Source organism: Danio rerio, chromosome 4 (assembly GCF_049306965.1).
Source record: "Danio rerio strain Tuebingen ecotype United States chromosome 4, GRCz12tu, whole genome shotgun sequence".
Taxonomy (NCBI): Eukaryota; Metazoa; Chordata; class Actinopteri; order Cypriniformes; family Danionidae; genus Danio; species Danio rerio.
The window spans coordinates 59417501-59434100 of NC_133179.1; the positions used below are offsets into that span (position 1 = coordinate 59417501).

General features: G+C 37.7%; 3 protein-coding genes across 3 annotated transcripts in view; 1 reads left to right on the top strand and 2 right to left on the bottom strand.

Moving 5' to 3' along the window:
• The window catches only part of LOC141381859 (tripartite motif-containing protein 16-like), an 11667-nt gene extending 2156 nt beyond the window's left edge, over positions 1 to 9511 (bottom strand). The window contains exons 1-4 of the mRNA XM_073949018.1: positions 9310 to 9511; positions 9038 to 9211; positions 7783 to 7956; positions 6538 to 6584 (exon numbers count right to left, since the gene is read on the bottom strand). Of these exons, the coding sequence (XP_073805119.1) occupies positions 6538 to 6584; positions 7783 to 7956; positions 9038 to 9204 (388 nt within the window). The 5' untranslated portion in view covers positions 9205 to 9211; positions 9310 to 9511. The remainder of the gene's footprint in view (positions 1 to 6537; positions 6585 to 7782; positions 7957 to 9037; positions 9212 to 9309) is intronic.
• LOC137491106 (uncharacterized) overlaps positions 1 to 16600 on the bottom strand; it is a 1257671-nt gene that overhangs the window by 460453 nt on the left and 780618 nt on the right. The gene's annotated exons all lie outside the window — the stretch shown is intronic.
• The window catches only part of LOC100329723 (uncharacterized), a 399138-nt gene that overhangs the window by 34983 nt on the left and 347555 nt on the right, over positions 1 to 16600 (top strand). The window lies entirely within an intron of this gene.

Consider the following 16600-nt stretch of genomic DNA (forward strand, 5'->3'; position numbering starts at 1 on the left):
AACTGAAATTTAGCTAACTAAACTCAACCCTAGTCTTCATACAGTTACTTGCGGCGGGTTCTTATACACTATAAACCAGCGTTTGCAACAGCGACCAATTGACAAGCCACTGCTGCAAAACACGGATGTGTACCCGAGACAACTGCTCCAGCCGCGTTCACCGTACAAAAATAACAAACTAAAACAAAAAATATTTTGAAGCATCCAAAGGACACCTCACTAAACCTGCCCAGGGAAAAGCATATTCCAAAACAAATCTCTCCACAAATACACAAAGAAGTCAGACTTACCCAAATCCAGGGCCGTGCTCCCGTCAAACAAAAATAAACCAAACCATCTAATATAATCCTCCACAAATATTGGCAACAAAACGAATATTAATCCAAAAAAAATTTATATACTTAACGAATTAATCATTAGATTAACGAAATTCATTAATTCAACAAAGTTATCACCAAATTAAACTTACGGACGAGCCCCCATATTTGTCACGACCCGGCTCAAAGGCGATGACAAAATTGAAGGGAGGACATACAGCAGATGGTTTGGTACCAAAAGTATTTATTTAAACATTAAAGAATAATAAAGAGCTCACTTTAGGTAAGCCAAAATCAAAGATTAACCAAAGCTAAAAGAAACAAAACAAACAAACAGGAGCAAAAACACGGCTTCTTCACAAGCCAACACTGCTGGCTTTTATAGAGGGGAACTCAGGTGTTCCCAATTGAGCAGATGAGTCTCTGTCCTTCCCGCTTTCGGCCGATCAGTGGGTTGGTCAAAGAGACTCGTCACACAGTACACAAAACGTCTTTAACACACCACAATTCACTAAAAAGCATTTCGTTATTTACAAGTTTGTAGTATGCAAATTCAATTTTAAGTCTATTTGCTACCAATTTCATGAACATTACTTCAGCATCAAGGTTGCAACAACGTCCAAAGAGACCATAACCATGATTTTTTCTTGTCATCCACATTGCCATTTTTGCTGTCCCAGTCAAATAATTCAACATTTTGTTCTTCTTTCTGAATAACTATATTTTACACCACCTATAAAAACTTCATTTGAGAAAACCTCACCAAAATCATGAAACAATTTTTTAAGAACCTCAAAGAGACTTTTCAACCTTTTACATTTTAAAAACAAATGTTCTAAGTTTTCTTCTTCCCCACAAAACCTACATTCTCCTCTTACATCTGGGTTCAGGTGTGCAACGTGTTTATCTGTCGCTATTGCCCCGTGTACTATTCTACATTGAAGATCTGCAGTTTGTTTCTCCAAAGGTGGTTTATAAAAAGTTCTCCATCTATCTCTCACCAGAAAGTCTTGTTTTAACAAATCCGGCCACTTCGATATCTTCTGTTCTCTAAGAGACTTCTGATGTAACACTTTAATTGTTACATTGTATATGACTTTTTTTGATATACCTTCAAACCAATCCAGATGTGGAGTTTCAAATGATAGGATTGAACCAGCGAATTCATCATCTTGTCTTTCATTACATGCTGCAGCAACTTGTATTTTTGGAAAATCCACTTCATTCCTCTCTTCTGATAAAGTCTCGTGCCCAATGCTTCTTCTATAGCTGCTTGGTAATATATTAACAATTTCTTCTATTATCTTTTTAGTCAAGCGTGAGGATTTGAAACCTGTCACTTCTTTCATAGTTTCTGCTGATTCCCAGTGGTTCTTTTTCAACAATTGCCCAAGCTTCACAATACCATGTTTTTGTAAACATTCACGCACACTCATAGATGATAAAAGTCTTGTCTGAATCACAGGATTAAAAAACAATGGCTCTTCTTCAATCCATCTTCCAGGTTCATCCATATCTCTTTCCACTCTTAAAACAGTTCTCCAGTAATGCAACATTGAGCGGTAAAAAGATGTAATCCCAGAAAGGTTTATGTTCTTTAGTTCCATTAAAAACAAATGTCTATCCAGTTGAAGACCGCCTGCCTTTTGTAAAATCACTTTAGCAGTTTTATTCCAAGCTATTGATACAGCTTTTGATACAGAAATCTCTGTGCTGCTTGGATGCTGAAAGCACAGATCTTACTTTGAACGTCCACCAATCCTTGGCCTCCCTCACACACAGGAAGATAGAGGGCTGCTGCACAAATCCAGTGTTCTCCGCACCAAAAAAACTCCACAAATGTTCTCTGTATTTTGCAAATCAAATCTTCGGGTGGTTCCATTACAATGAGTCTATGCCATAAAAGTGAGGCAGCTAAATTATTTATGACCAGGACTCGACCTCTATATGACATTAGAGGTAGTAACGATTTCCACTTGGACAAACGGGCAGTCACTTTTTCCAACATTCCTTCCCAGTTTTTTTTTTAAATTGTTCATTTCCCAAAAAAACACCTAGTATTTTCAACCCTTCCCTTTTCCACAACAAACTACCAGGTAAATTTGGAAGCCCATTTTTCCATTGACCAATAATAAAAGCTTCACTTTTGCCCCAATTCACTCTTGCTGATGATGCCTTCTCATATTTCCCAATAGCTTCAGGTAAAATTTGTATATCATCCTGATTTGAAATAAAAACAGTGACATCATCAGCATAAGCTGATATTGAAATGCCATTCATAGCATCGTTACAATGAATTCCACTTAAATTCTTTCTTAACCTACACAATAATGGCTCAATAATAAGACTGTATAATTGTCCAGAAAGTGGACAACCTTGCCTAATACCTTTTAATACAGGTATAGGTGCACTCAATCCTCCCCCTGCTTTCACAATTACAAAAACCTCAGAATATAATAACTTAATATATGATTTAAAATCACATCCAAACCCGAAGCTTTTCAAAACTTCAAAAAGATACGTATGGTTAACCCTATCGAAGGCTTTTTCTTGTTCTAATGAGAGCACTCCCAGATCGACATTATTAAATTGATTAAAATCAACTATATCTCTTAAAAGAAAAACATTATCTATTATAGACCTGTTTGGAATGCAATATGTCTGATCATTTTTTATCAAGGAATCTAAAACATATTTCAGCCTATTTGCTAAACATTTCGAGAGTATTTTATAGTCCATACACAATAATGAAACGGGTCTCCAGTTGCTTAAAAGACAGAAGTCTCCCTTCTTAGGCAGTAATGTCAGGACTGCTCATCTGCAACTAATGGGAGGTAGCTTGTTTTTTATGCTTTCTAGTAAAACATCATACAAGTCATTTCCTAATAGGTTCCAAAAAGTCTTATAAAACTCTGCGGGCAATCCATCAATTCCTGGAGAACGACCATTTGATAACTTATTGCTTCTGTAATCTCTTGAAAAGATATTGGATTATCCAAGGATTTTCTCTGTTCATTTGACAATTTCGGTAGATCACTCAACAAGTCCAAGGCACATTCCATACAAATCAGTATAAAATTTGTGTGTCTGCTTCTTGATTTCTACTGGATCCGAAGTTATAACTCCATCAGAACGGCGAAGATGAATCATTTGTTTTTGTTGAACACTTTTCTTTTCAAGATTAAAAAAGTATGAAGTAGGTGCATCCATGTCCTTAATTGAACAAATCCTTGCTCTTATTAAAGCTCCTTTCACTTGCTCCTGAAGTAATAACCCAAGTTCTTTCTTTTTATTCAAAATGTTCATTGTGTGCACTTCCATCATTACTGTTGACAAGAGTATTCTCCAGGGCTTGTAAATCTCTTTGAAGTTTTTGTATTGCTACCTTTGTTTTAGAAGTAGAAAGTGAACTGTAATTTTGACAAAAAATTCTAATATTTGCCTTACCAACCTCCCACCACATATACAAGTTTCCAAAAGAACCCTTTTTTAGCTTCCAATCATTCCAAAAATCCTTAAACTTTTCACAAAATAAAGAATCATTTAGCAATTTAGTATTAAAATGCAAAAAATAATTTGGTTTTGAACTTTTTTTCATGGTTAAACCAAATAATATCAAATGATGGTCTGAAAATCCAACAGGTAAAATAGAGACATCAGTAATTTTATAATTCCATTCTTTACCTATATAAAACCGATCTAACCTAGCTCCACTGACCCTATTATTAGACACTTTTAGCCAAGTATACTGTTTAATTCCTGTATTTCTCCTTCTCCAAATATCTATTAATTTAAAACTTTTTAAAATATTTAATAAAACATCAGCTGATTCTTGGTGAGGTTATTCTCCATTTCTATCAATAGTAAAGTCAATAGTGCAATTCCAGTCTCCTCCAATAATAGTACAAACCTTATCATCAATTTTCTGAATGGCATTCTTTAACTTTAAAAATTGTTTGACACGCTCTGGCCCATTATTAGGTGCATAAACATTTTTTAAATTAAACACAAACCCTTCATATTCAATCTTTAAGTGCAATATTCTTCCCTTCACAATCTCGTCTACTACCAGAATTTTAATATTCATATCTTTGGAAAAAATAATTGCTATGTCAGCGCTTATATTATTATACAGCGCTTACACCCTCAACAGCTCCATAGAAAAGAGTGAAAAGATGGAGAACAGAAAAAGAAAGAAAAAGCAAAAAGTCCCATTTACCTTGCATGCATTAAACATTTGATCTCTTTTTCTTTTTGGAGACATTTGCCTTTTCCTTTCTCAACCTTGTTAACAATTTTATCAACCTAAATCTTTTCTGTTTGCTTAAAGCATCATAACTAACATTTTTTTTTTGCCACAATTTTACTGAGCGGATGAATTTGTCAACATCAGAAAAGAAATCATTGATTTCAAAAACTTTACCAAAAGTTTCATCCAGAAAATCATTTATGTCCTGCAGTGTGTATACATCATCCACATTTCCACACTGTGATCCAATTTCGGATATATCAGAAAATGAATCATCATCTCTCATCTCCATACCAGCATCCGTACATATTTCAACCATACTGGCCATTTCACCAACCTCATCAGAAGTTTTTTCAACACTAACCAAAGTTCCATCAACTCTTACAGCATTTTTTTCAATTCAGAAACGTTTGGAATTTCACCAGATTCAAGTACTTTATCAATCTGTCTTTCAGTAATCTCAACATTACCGGTACTCATCATCTGAGGTGCAACTTCAGTTTGCACAACCTCTACAACAGGTGCAACGTTAGAACTGCCATTTTCTCCAGCAGTAGAAATACTAGGCCTCACTTCCAAAACATTAATCTGGGCTTTATGAGGACATAAATATTTTTTGTGCCCTATGTCCCCGCACTCAAAGCACCTCATGCTTCCAGTATTTGCATAAATAACAAATGCTTTCCCTTCATGCATGACTCTGAAAGATATGTCTAACTCCGGTTCATTCAAGAACATAAACACCTGGCGTCTAAAAGACATCACATGTTTCAGAGCAGCGTTTTTACATCCCAACGGGATCATCTTTATCTCACTAGCCAGTTTTCCATATCTTAACAGAGCTTTCTCAATTTCCTCATTTCGAATAAACGGAGGCACATTAGACACCGTAACTTTAGTCGTTGGAGTAACAAGCGGTGAAATAAAAAGTAAATCGCCACTTACCACAATTCCGTCGCTTATCAAACAATTCACTAGCTCTTCTTTCTCAACGAACACCACAACAGCTTTGTTCATCCGCGATGCCGAAGTAATGTTTTCATATCCAACTTTTTCCCTGATCCCTACCAACACATCCTCAACAGTAACTCCCTGCGCTGGCACACACCTTACTCCATGACGAAGCGACACATTTGGCGCTACCCCCTCGGGGATAGACGCCATCCTATCGCCGCCTCAAAACTCGCAAAAACCAAATCAAATGTTTTCATACATGTGAATTGAAAACAAGAGAAAAAATGAAAAGTTGAGGTGTAAAGAAAAAACACCAATTCAGTCAAACTCTCCCCGTTATCACCCTCACACGCACCCCAAACACTCCCAGCATGCACCGAGAGAGAGAGAGAGAGTGTGTGTGTGTGCGCATGCGTGTGTGTGTGACAGAGGGAGTGTGTGTTGTGTGTGTGTGTGTGTGAGACAGAGAGAGAGACAGAGAGGGGGAGTGTGTGTGTGTCCATGTGTTCACTAATGTGTGTGTGTGTGTGTGTGTGTGTGTGTGTGTGTGTGTGTGTGTGTGAGAAAGAGAGAGGGGGGGAGTGTGTGAGTGTGTGTTTGTGTGTGTGTGTGAGAGAGAGAGAGGGTGTGTGTGTGTGTGTGCATGTGTTCACTGCTGTGTGTGTGAGCGTGAGAGAGAGAGGAAGTGTGTGTGTGTGTGTGTGAGAGTGAGTGTGTGTGTCTGTGTGTAAGAGAGGGTGCATGCATGTGTGCGAGTGTGTGTGTATGTCTGATTGTGTGTGAGCATGTGCGTGTGAGTGAGAGGGTGTGTGTGTGTGTGTGTGTGTGTGTGTGTGTGTGAGAGAGAGTGAGTGTGTGTGTCTGTGCGTGTAAGAGAGGGTGTGTGTGTGTGTGTGCACGTGAGCATTTGTGTGAGAGTGCATGTGTGTGTGTGTGTGTGTGAGTGTGTGTCTGATTGTGTGAGTGTGTGCATGTGTGTGTGTGTTTGAGAGAGAGTGTGTGTGTGTGTATTCCTACATTTGCGTGGTCCTGCTGTAATCCTCGTCTCTCCTCCATGATCCAGACTGTAAACACACACAGATTGACATTCAGTCAGTACACAAACATCAGCTTATAACACACACACACACTCACACACTCACACGCAAACACACACACACACATGCGCACACACACACACGCACACACACGCACACACACGCACGCACGCACACACGCACACACACAATAAGACATGTGGATTGTGTGCTGAATGCTGGATTGTGATTGGCTGATCTCAGTGCATTAATAACTGCAGTAAAACAACATGAGTGTGTGTGGAGCTGTCAAATCAGCTTCTGAATGACACACAGAGCTTTTAGATCAGATGTGGAAACAGAAAACAGAATGGAAACACAGAAACAGACAGATATAAAGACTGAAGGATTCATTCAATGATCAATTGACAAAAGCGCAGCACAATAATAAAGCAGAATTCAGTGTTAAATGACTTGAAATATGATGGAGATCTTCATCTTCTGTCAAATGCCTCTTCATTATCTCCAAACATTGCTAAGTTGGAGAGCAGTGAATCCAAACCAATCTGCAGTCCTCCTCGCCCTTTGGAAGCTTCATGGGTTTGTGTTCTGTTTATTGTTCATAATACTTCAGTTATAAAGGATCAGTTTAGGAGTTTTTTGTCATTTGCTTTATTTGAGTTTGTTCAACATGTGATTGTCACTGGACAATATCAGAACCAGCATCACTGTCTGCTGATCACTTTTATTGCCTGATATTTTGTGTTCATGTTAGTTTAGAAGCAGAAAAGAGCCAGATTACAAGATATGTGAGATATTTGCCAGAAACATCTTTGTTATGTCCACATTGTGAATGTAAATTGATATTATTTTCTTCCTGTTTATAGTTTTACTCCGCCCTTATTAAAGTGTGATAAAGGACATTCTGTGTCTGTGAAGTTAATGAGGGAGAGTTTAACTTGCTGTTAAAGTATACACAGGACGTATTTGGAGAACAGTACACACACATCTCTGACCTGATACTGTACAGTTCTTTAGCAGAAATGTAGAGAACAAGTTTCACTGCTCAACTACAATGCTGAAACTGTACAGTGTTAATATGAGATATAATATCACGCTTAATGTGAGAACTGCCCCAGTGCACTGACATATTTAACAGCTTTGATTCATATCTGGACACTAGAAGAGCAGTGAAGTATCAAAGTATCTGTATTCACAATAAAAAAGGCAGTGCTGCTCCACATACTTGAGTTTGTCCAGTGTGTAGTTTGGATCCTCCAGTTGTTCAGAGAGCAGCTTGACTCCTGAATCTCCTGGATGATTGTAGCTCAGATCCAGCTCTCTCAGGTGTGAGGGGTTTGAAGTCAGAGCTGAAGACAGAAAACCACAGCCTTCCTCTGTCACCATACAGCCAGACAATCTACAAACACAGCAATAGTCCACATCACACAGTTGGACAATCACACATCTCTTTGTGTTGTGAAGATGCTGACTGCTGTTTCTGCTCATGTCAACAGCAGTGATGAACACACACATCCTGATTAGCTCTCCTTATTGATCACATCAGCAAACACACACACACTCACACACTCAACAAGGACTCAACATCATCTATAGAAGTGTACAGAGCAATAGTTCATAAGACATCACATGAAGCTGTAAAGTCTGCTGGGAGGAATAAGACACATTTGACCTCTGAAGGAAATCTTGAAGTATAAAGTGTCATTGAAAATGAGCTGATTTCCATTATTTATCTTTAAATCATATTTAGGTCATCTTTAGATTATATTGTGGACAATATTGTAAATAAACTAAACACACACAAACTCAATCTCTTGGTGTCTTTGTCTCCTGTCTGACAGTCACTAGAGCTGTAGTCAATTCACCTTTGTAGAGCCAAAATGTTAACAAGACCAAGAAACTTCTTCAGTTTAGATAATAAGACTGTCATGAGACTTTTATATGTTTTCAGGAAAACTGTAAACTGCACAAACATCAGAGCAGGTCAGAAGATCACCAGGGCCCAAAACCCTACAGACCCCACAGGGTTAACTTTGTCTTTATCACTGTTATTTATTTATTTAGACAGGATTGCCAGAACATCTGACAATTTTTTAAATATACCTTTCCAATAAACAAATGCAAATATATAATATAAACATATAAAATGAGTACAGAATTTATAGACAATTCATCTAAATACTCTTTAAATACAGTCATACAGTTCTGCATATTAGAAAAAGTATTTTACACATTTTTGTATTTTACTCAGTAATGCTTTGAAATGTATTTGTCTATACACACACACACACACACACACACACACACACACACACACACACACACACTTGTATAGATATGAATACAATCACACCCATATAAATCTGCCAACACACTGAGTGGGGAAAGGGGCTTCTATATTTGTTAATTCAATATGAAAATCTCGTTTTTGTTTTGAGAAACACTCTTTTGTTGTTGCTGTTGATTGGAGAATCATTTACCTCAGTGTCTCCAGTTTACACTCTGGTTTCTTCAGTCCATCAGAGAGCTTCTTCACTCCTGAATCCTGCAGGTCATTGTTATTCAGGTCCAGCTCTCTCAGCACACAGTTTGAGGATTGTAGAGCTGAAGACAAACTCTCACAGCACTGAACAGTGAGTTTACACATGACCAATCTGAGAAAGAAGACAGATTACATTGACAGTGTGAATTTTAGTAACTTATGTGATGTAAAATAAAAACAAATCAATTAATGAGTTGCCCTAACTCAGACCTCAGTGTCTCCAGTTTACAGTTTGGACTCTTCAGTCCATCAGAGAGCTTCTTCACTCCTGAATCCTGCAGGTCATTGTTACTCAGGTCCAGCTCTCTCAGCACACAGTTTGAGGATTGTAGAGCTGAAGATAAACTCTTACAACACTGAACAGTGAGATTACAGCTCTGTAGTCTGTGTAGAGGACAAACACAATACTTATCTGGTCATCTGGGACCTCATTGATTAACATTGCTTGCTTATGAAAAGGTCGCCAGATTTCACCCTTATGGTTGTATGTACTAACAGTAGTGTAGCACGTTATACCGATATTATAAATAAAGTTTCACAAACTAATTTCGAGAGGAGCACGTGATATGATTGACTGCAACTGGCCACTCATCTAAACTCATTGGCTAGCCAATCGGATTGATCCAAACTCACTATACGTAACCTAGCTAAGAACTACTCCCTTATCTTCATTTTCTGAAGAAGCTGACGACAGGTCCACTCCAGCTCCTCCGAAAGCTACTCACGGACAAACTGACCTCCTACTATTTTCTTTTTTTTTTACCTTTGTTTTTTTATTCGTTTTAACATAACAGAACAAACAGATCACCAGAGGCATCACATACAACTATTACATTCTTCTTATACAGTCGTTTTTATAGTACAGGTTACTCTCCCATTAGCCCCCCCATCCCAACCCGCCCGCAAATGGTACTGTATTAAAAGCATAAGTACCAACATAGTTTCCTTCAAGTCCATATGATTCAGTCTTTTACAATCTGTAATGTGTGGTCCAAACAATATATTTCACATATATATTAAACATAGGGTTAGGGTTGTATTGAAAAAAAAAGTAATAATAAAAATAAAAAATATAAATAAATATAAATAAGGGGAGGGGGGTTAGCACTCATTGCAAAGCATTTCCTAGCAAATTATATATTTTCTGTATTCTTATATATAAACCATTTTGACCAATTTTTATAACATTTATCCATGTTTAGTCTTAAAGAAAAGGTGAGTTTCTCCATTTCAAACATATTATCTACAATTGTTATCCACTCATCCTTTGTGGGTGGAATCTCTTCAAACCATTTCTTGGTTATTGCTTTTTTACTAGCAACTAATAGTACTCTTGTGCATTAAAATCGGTTTGTATGTTTCCTAAATATATAGTACCAAAGCTATGATCAATTTCAAAACCCAGTATTGATTCAATTTCAGTGACCACCATTAACCAATAAGATTGGATTGCTGGACAATTCCAGAATATATGATAATAATCAGCCATAAAATTGTTACATCGTCTCCAGCAACGTGCAGAATCTAAGTTACCATTCTGTGAGTATTTCCTTTTTGGAGTAATAAAGAATCTAATCATATTTTTCCATGAGAATTCTCTCCATTGACCAGAACTGGAGGTAGTATGTTGTGTTTTACAAATATTTGTCCAATCTTCTTCTGACAGAAATATGTTCGCCTCCTTCTCCCATTTCTCTTTAACATATAAAGTAGAGAGACTTGGCAGACTGTATGCATATATTCTTGATACTAGTTTCTTATGAATACTCCCTTTATATGCAGCAACAAAAAATGTTAATGAGACTCAGGTCACTTCCCTCCTTATTTTTAATGTTTCTATTAAAGTGAGTTCTAAGCTGTAAATATCTATAGAAATCCTGTTTCTTTAAGTTATATCTATCAATTAGACTTTGAAAGCTATCTAAATCTGTCTTGGATGAGATTGTACAGTATGAAGTAATGCCGTTCCAAATCCATTGTTTAAACCGTGCGTTCATCTGAGAGGGTTTAAAGTCTCTATCATATGCCACCCATCTTAACAGCTGTGCATGTCTCTCCAACGTTAGGGTTTTGCACTCTTTAAACCAAATATTAAGAGGAACCAATGTCCAAGTGCTTAATTTGTTGGAGTGCATAGTCAAAGTCCTTTTGTCCCCCAATAAACAAGGAAGGGGAAAGTGCAACTGATTAAATTCTATTTCTTTCCATTTTGCATCATAATCATCTATACACCAGCTAACTAGGTGTTTTAGTTGTGCTGCCTTATAATAATCCTCCAAACACGGAAGAGACAGCCCTCCCCTTTCCTTTGTTAATTGTAGTGTTTTAAGTCTCGCTCTGGGTTTCAGATTTTTCCATATAAATCTCGAAATCATTTGATTCCAATCATTAAATAGTTTTTTTGGTATTTCTATAGGTAGAGATTGGAAAAGAAACAGCAGTCGCGGTAGAACATTCACCCTTATAATTTTTATTCAGTTATATAAACTTAAAGGTAGGGGTGTCCAACTATCCAGGTCTGCTTTTATCTCCTTTGTCATAGGGCCATAATTAGTTGTATACATTTTAATCAAATTCTTAGGTATAATAATCCCTAGATATTTAATATTTTTTGTTTTCCACTTAAAATTATATTTATTACGTATGTTTTCCTGTGGTAAATAATTAAAATAATGGCATTGAGTTTTGTGTTAATTTAGTTTATATCCTGAATACCAACCAAATTGTTCAAGGCAAGACATAAGTTTAGGTAAACTAGAATCTGGGTCGGAAATAGTCACAAGGACGTCGTCTGCATACAGACAGATTTTATGTTTTTTTTTTTTCCATTGGAATGCCTAAAATTTCTGTATGTTCTCTGATAGCTTGAGCTAATGGCTCTATGAATAGAGCAAAAAGTGTGGGACTTAAGGGGCATCCCTGACGACATCCCTGTTCCAGTGTAATTGAGCTGTAGACAATACCATTTATTTTTATCTGGGCTGTTGGTAAATGATATAATGGTTTAAGACTTCCTATAACTTTATTAAAGCCAAAGCGTTCCAGCACCAGGTACAAATATTCCCATCACACCGAATCGAAAGCTTTTTCAGCATCAAGGCTAATTGCCAAAGATTTGTAATTAGTTTTACTCATGTTCTCAAGTAAAAATAAAGCACGTCTTACATTATCGTGTGTCTGCCTATTTTTAACAAATCCTGTTTGGTCAGTATCAATTAGTTCAGGAAATATATTTTCTAATCTTTTTGCTATTATTGATGCGTATATTCTGTAATCTATATTTAAAACTGAAATAGGTCTGTATGAGCTGCATTCTGTCCTATCTTTTCCAGCCTTTAGTATTACGGATATAATAGCTTGTTTCCAGGACACTGGAGTTCCCCCTCCTTTAAGAATATGGTTAAAACATTTTAGAAACATGGGTTTCAGAAATTCCTTAAAGGTTTTAAACCACTCTGCTGGGTATCCTTCCCCTCCTGGTACTTTGTTTGTTTTTAAGTTTGATATTGCACTATCAATTTCTGTTTCTGTAATTTCTTGTGTTACCGATTTTTTTGTTCCACTCCTACTGATGGTAAATCTAGAGCAGTGGTCACCAAACTTGTTCCTGGAGGGCCGGTGTCCTGCAGATTTTAGCTGCAACCCTAATCAAACACACCTGAACAAGCTAATCAAGGTCTTACTATGTATACTTGAAACATCCAAGCAGGTGTGTTGAGGCAAGTTGGAGCTAAACCCTGCAGGGACACCGGCCCTCCAGGACCGAGATTGGTGACCCCTGATCTAGAGATTCCAAAAAACTTTTTTATAATTGAGGGATCTGCTGCTTCTGGCTTCTGACAGTATAGTTTCTTATAGTAATTTTCAAAAGATTGTGATATTTCTTTTGGCTTGTAACACATTACATTGGTTTCAGGATCCTTGATTTTAAAAATTGACCTTTCTGTTTGTTGTTTACGAAGTCTCCAAGCTAACCTTCTTTTAGCTCTGGGACCGCTCTCATAATAGTTCTGTTTAACATATTTGAGTTTAATCTCCACTTGTTTGTCAAGAATCTTATTTACTTGTTGTTTTATTATTTCATCTAGTAATTCAGGTTATTTAATTTAATATGTTTCTGTTCCAGTATTTTTAATTTATTTGTTAAGACATTCATTAACATCTGTTTTTTTTTTTTTTTTTTTTCCTCTATGCCTACTTTATGAGCTTTCCTCTCAGCACTGCTTTGGCAGGGTCCCATATAACACATGGTGACATATCCTCATTATTATTAAACTCAATGTAGTCCTTAATTTCTTTTTTAATGTATTCTTTACATTGGTGATCATTCAGAAAACTAGTATTTAATCTCCAAATAGTGTTTTTAAGTTGAACATCAAGATGGAGTCTCAAATACAGTCCTGCATGATCAGAAATCTTTAACTCCTATTTCACAGTCTATAATTCTGTGCCTCTCTGAGTGAATCATGAAAAAATAGTCAACCCTAGAGTAAACCTTGTGAGGATGGGAGAAGAAAGTGAACGTCTACTAGATGGGTGGAGTTCCCTCCATATATCACACAGGCCTGCGGCCTTTAACATCCTCTCAACAAACAGTGATTCAGAATTTGTCTTCTTTGTTGAATTTGAAGAGTCAAGGGTGGGATGCAACTGTACGTTCCAGTCCCCCCCACAAATAAGAGTGCCCGAAACTTCTGAATTTATTAGGTCAAATATTTTCTTAATTAGTATTTTATCCTGTCCTGGTGGTCTGTAAATGTTAAACAATGTTACTTCTCTCGAATCAAGTATCCCTTTCACCAGAATTGAACGCCCTTCTTTATCAGCAATTTGGTTGGTAGCCTGGAAGGTCACATTATTTGATATCAATATTGCAACTCCTCTAGCATGTCCCTTACTATATGATGAGTAAAATGTGTTTCTAAATCCTAACATTTTTAATTTTTTTATGTTCAGATTGTACCAGATGAGTTTCCTGCCAGAAAATTATATGTTGGTTCTCTCTTTTCATCTTCGCTATGAGTTTACTTCTCTTGATGGGTTTTTTGTAACCGTTTAACATTAAGTGCTATTATTCTATGTTCTTGGTGCTACATGTGTCATCATGTACATTATCATACTGTAAGCCCTGGATGATCATTACATTATAACAGTTAACACAAAACAGGAAAAAATAATAAAATAAAAATAACAGTAACTTCCATAATCAAAGTTTCTTCCAAAGTAACTTCTGTTTGGAAAGAAAAGTCTCCGGTTAACGAAGGGCCTCCCCAGTGCAAACCGATATTATAAATCAGTGCACTTAGTGGAACTAATTCTTCCAGGAACTCCCAGACAATTTTTTTTTCCATTTATAAATATTTTAGGCTAGAACTTAAATCTAAATTATTTTTTACATTTTTTACAACTCAAATCGTATAAATGTTTATAGGTTTTGAAATGAATATTGTCCTTATTATAACATTTTGGTAGTTTTAATAGTAGGTGTAACAATTATTATTAACTGATTTTAACCTGAAAGAAAGTCATTCAGTATCTCCAATGTCTCGGCGGAAATCCTGGAGCCTTTTCCACGTTTTCTCCAAATGAGTCTCTCTGCCGCGCCGTTGCTTTGCGCCCGCTCTCTCCCAGGAGATTTTACTCAGCTTCTCCATGGATGCCAATGCGGAGGTGTGATCCTCTCTGATGTTAGCCGTAGTCACTCCTTTCTTTTGCAGATCCTCCATAGCTTCGGTTATGCTGTTATAAACAACTGGACCATCTTCAAAAAATACACGAGGTTTAGCCGGAGGTGGTGTCTGAAAATGGAGACCCTTTTCTTTGAGAAGTTTCCATATTGGAGCGAATGCCCTCCTCATCCTCTGGGTTTCCGCGGGGTAATCTTGGTCAAAGTACACTCGTTTACCATTCAGGTGAACTTCCTTTTTTCTCCAAGCCGAACGGAGCACCAATTCTTTGGTTTTATATTCTAGAAAGTAAATCACAACAGATCGGGGATTAGCATTCGGCGGCGGCTTGGGGCCGAGCGCCCTGTGACAGCACTGTATCCCAAATTCGGTATCGGAGAGGGATAATTCCATCTTGATGAAACTTTCAATAAACTCCTGTATGTTGTTCCCTCTAGCCTCCTCCGGGATTCCGTGTAAACGTATATTGTTTCGCCGAGATCTTGCTTCGATATCCGTCAGTTTAGTCTGCATTTTCTGTTGGATTTCAAGGGTTTGAGATAGCACTTCTTTAGCTCCGGTGCTCCAGTCCTCTAAATCCGTCACTCTCTGTTCGGCCTCCTCCAATCTACCCATCACGTCTTTCAGATCTTTGGCGATTTCATCCAGTGTAAGGTTGATATTCGCTCTGAAGTTTGTCAAGTCAGTTTTCATTTCTGTAAGAAGCATCTTGTGAACGTTGTTTAATTCCGTCTTCACATCTGATCGGATAGCTTTATTTTCAGCGTATATAGCACCGATACACGCTTGAGAGGAATCTTCGGCCTCGTGTTCACCAGCGGTGCTTTCGTTTTCTGTCGTTTGTTTCCCATGTTTCTCAGGTTTTTGAGGTAATTTACTTTTAGCCTTTCGTTGCTTATCCCCCTCCATGTTTGTTCGTTAATTTCAACAAGTATATCAAGGTAAATTCGGGGAGTATAATATGTCTGTCTGGGAGCTCTCAATCTACACTGCCACTGGTAACAACGCCATACCGGAAGTCCTACCTCCTACTATTTTCAACTACAATACCACACCATTATTACCATCATCATCAGCATCTACAAAAACAACAATAGTGGACGTCGGAGATCTCAACAGCAACAGCGCAACTACAGACAAGAAGGAAAGCTCCGCGCTCTCCGAAACACCAGCCCCGCCTCAACAACACCCAGCTCAGCCTGGAAGTCGGCTCGAGACCGAGGCTCCTCCAGCATCATCATGCGTCTCTCACATCCAACAAACGACCGTCATTGAACTCTTCCAAACTCCTAGATGCCGCAACCATAATTTCAAGCCGCTGCATTAAACCCGGAAAGACTTTACGAATCCACGTCTTCACCGACTCCGCCCCCTCATGACATAACAACTACGCGCTCCTGCTACGCCCCCTATCCTAAACAGACAATATCCCTGCAAACAATCCCGGGGTATCAAGGAAAGCATTAAAGCAATCTCGGAATCGGACATACGGCAGCCTTTATTAATTAAATAAACATGAATAAGACTATATCCGGACAAAAACGCAACTCCTGGATTTCCACCTCACCCTTCCAGACTGCAGCTCACCAATCCAGTACAAACTCCAGCCCGCCTCTTCCAGCGATCCTGAAATCTTTTAACCCCCTTCAGTTATCTATTCTTCCAAATCTCCTACATTAACCCAGCACTAAGAATTACCCATCCTACCTTGCTATATCCCCGCCTTCCCTCCTCTCACTTCTACACACTTGCAACTACGGCGGCGACAGTCTAGTGGAAACAGAAATTGCTTGTCGACTTCTGCCAATATGTTT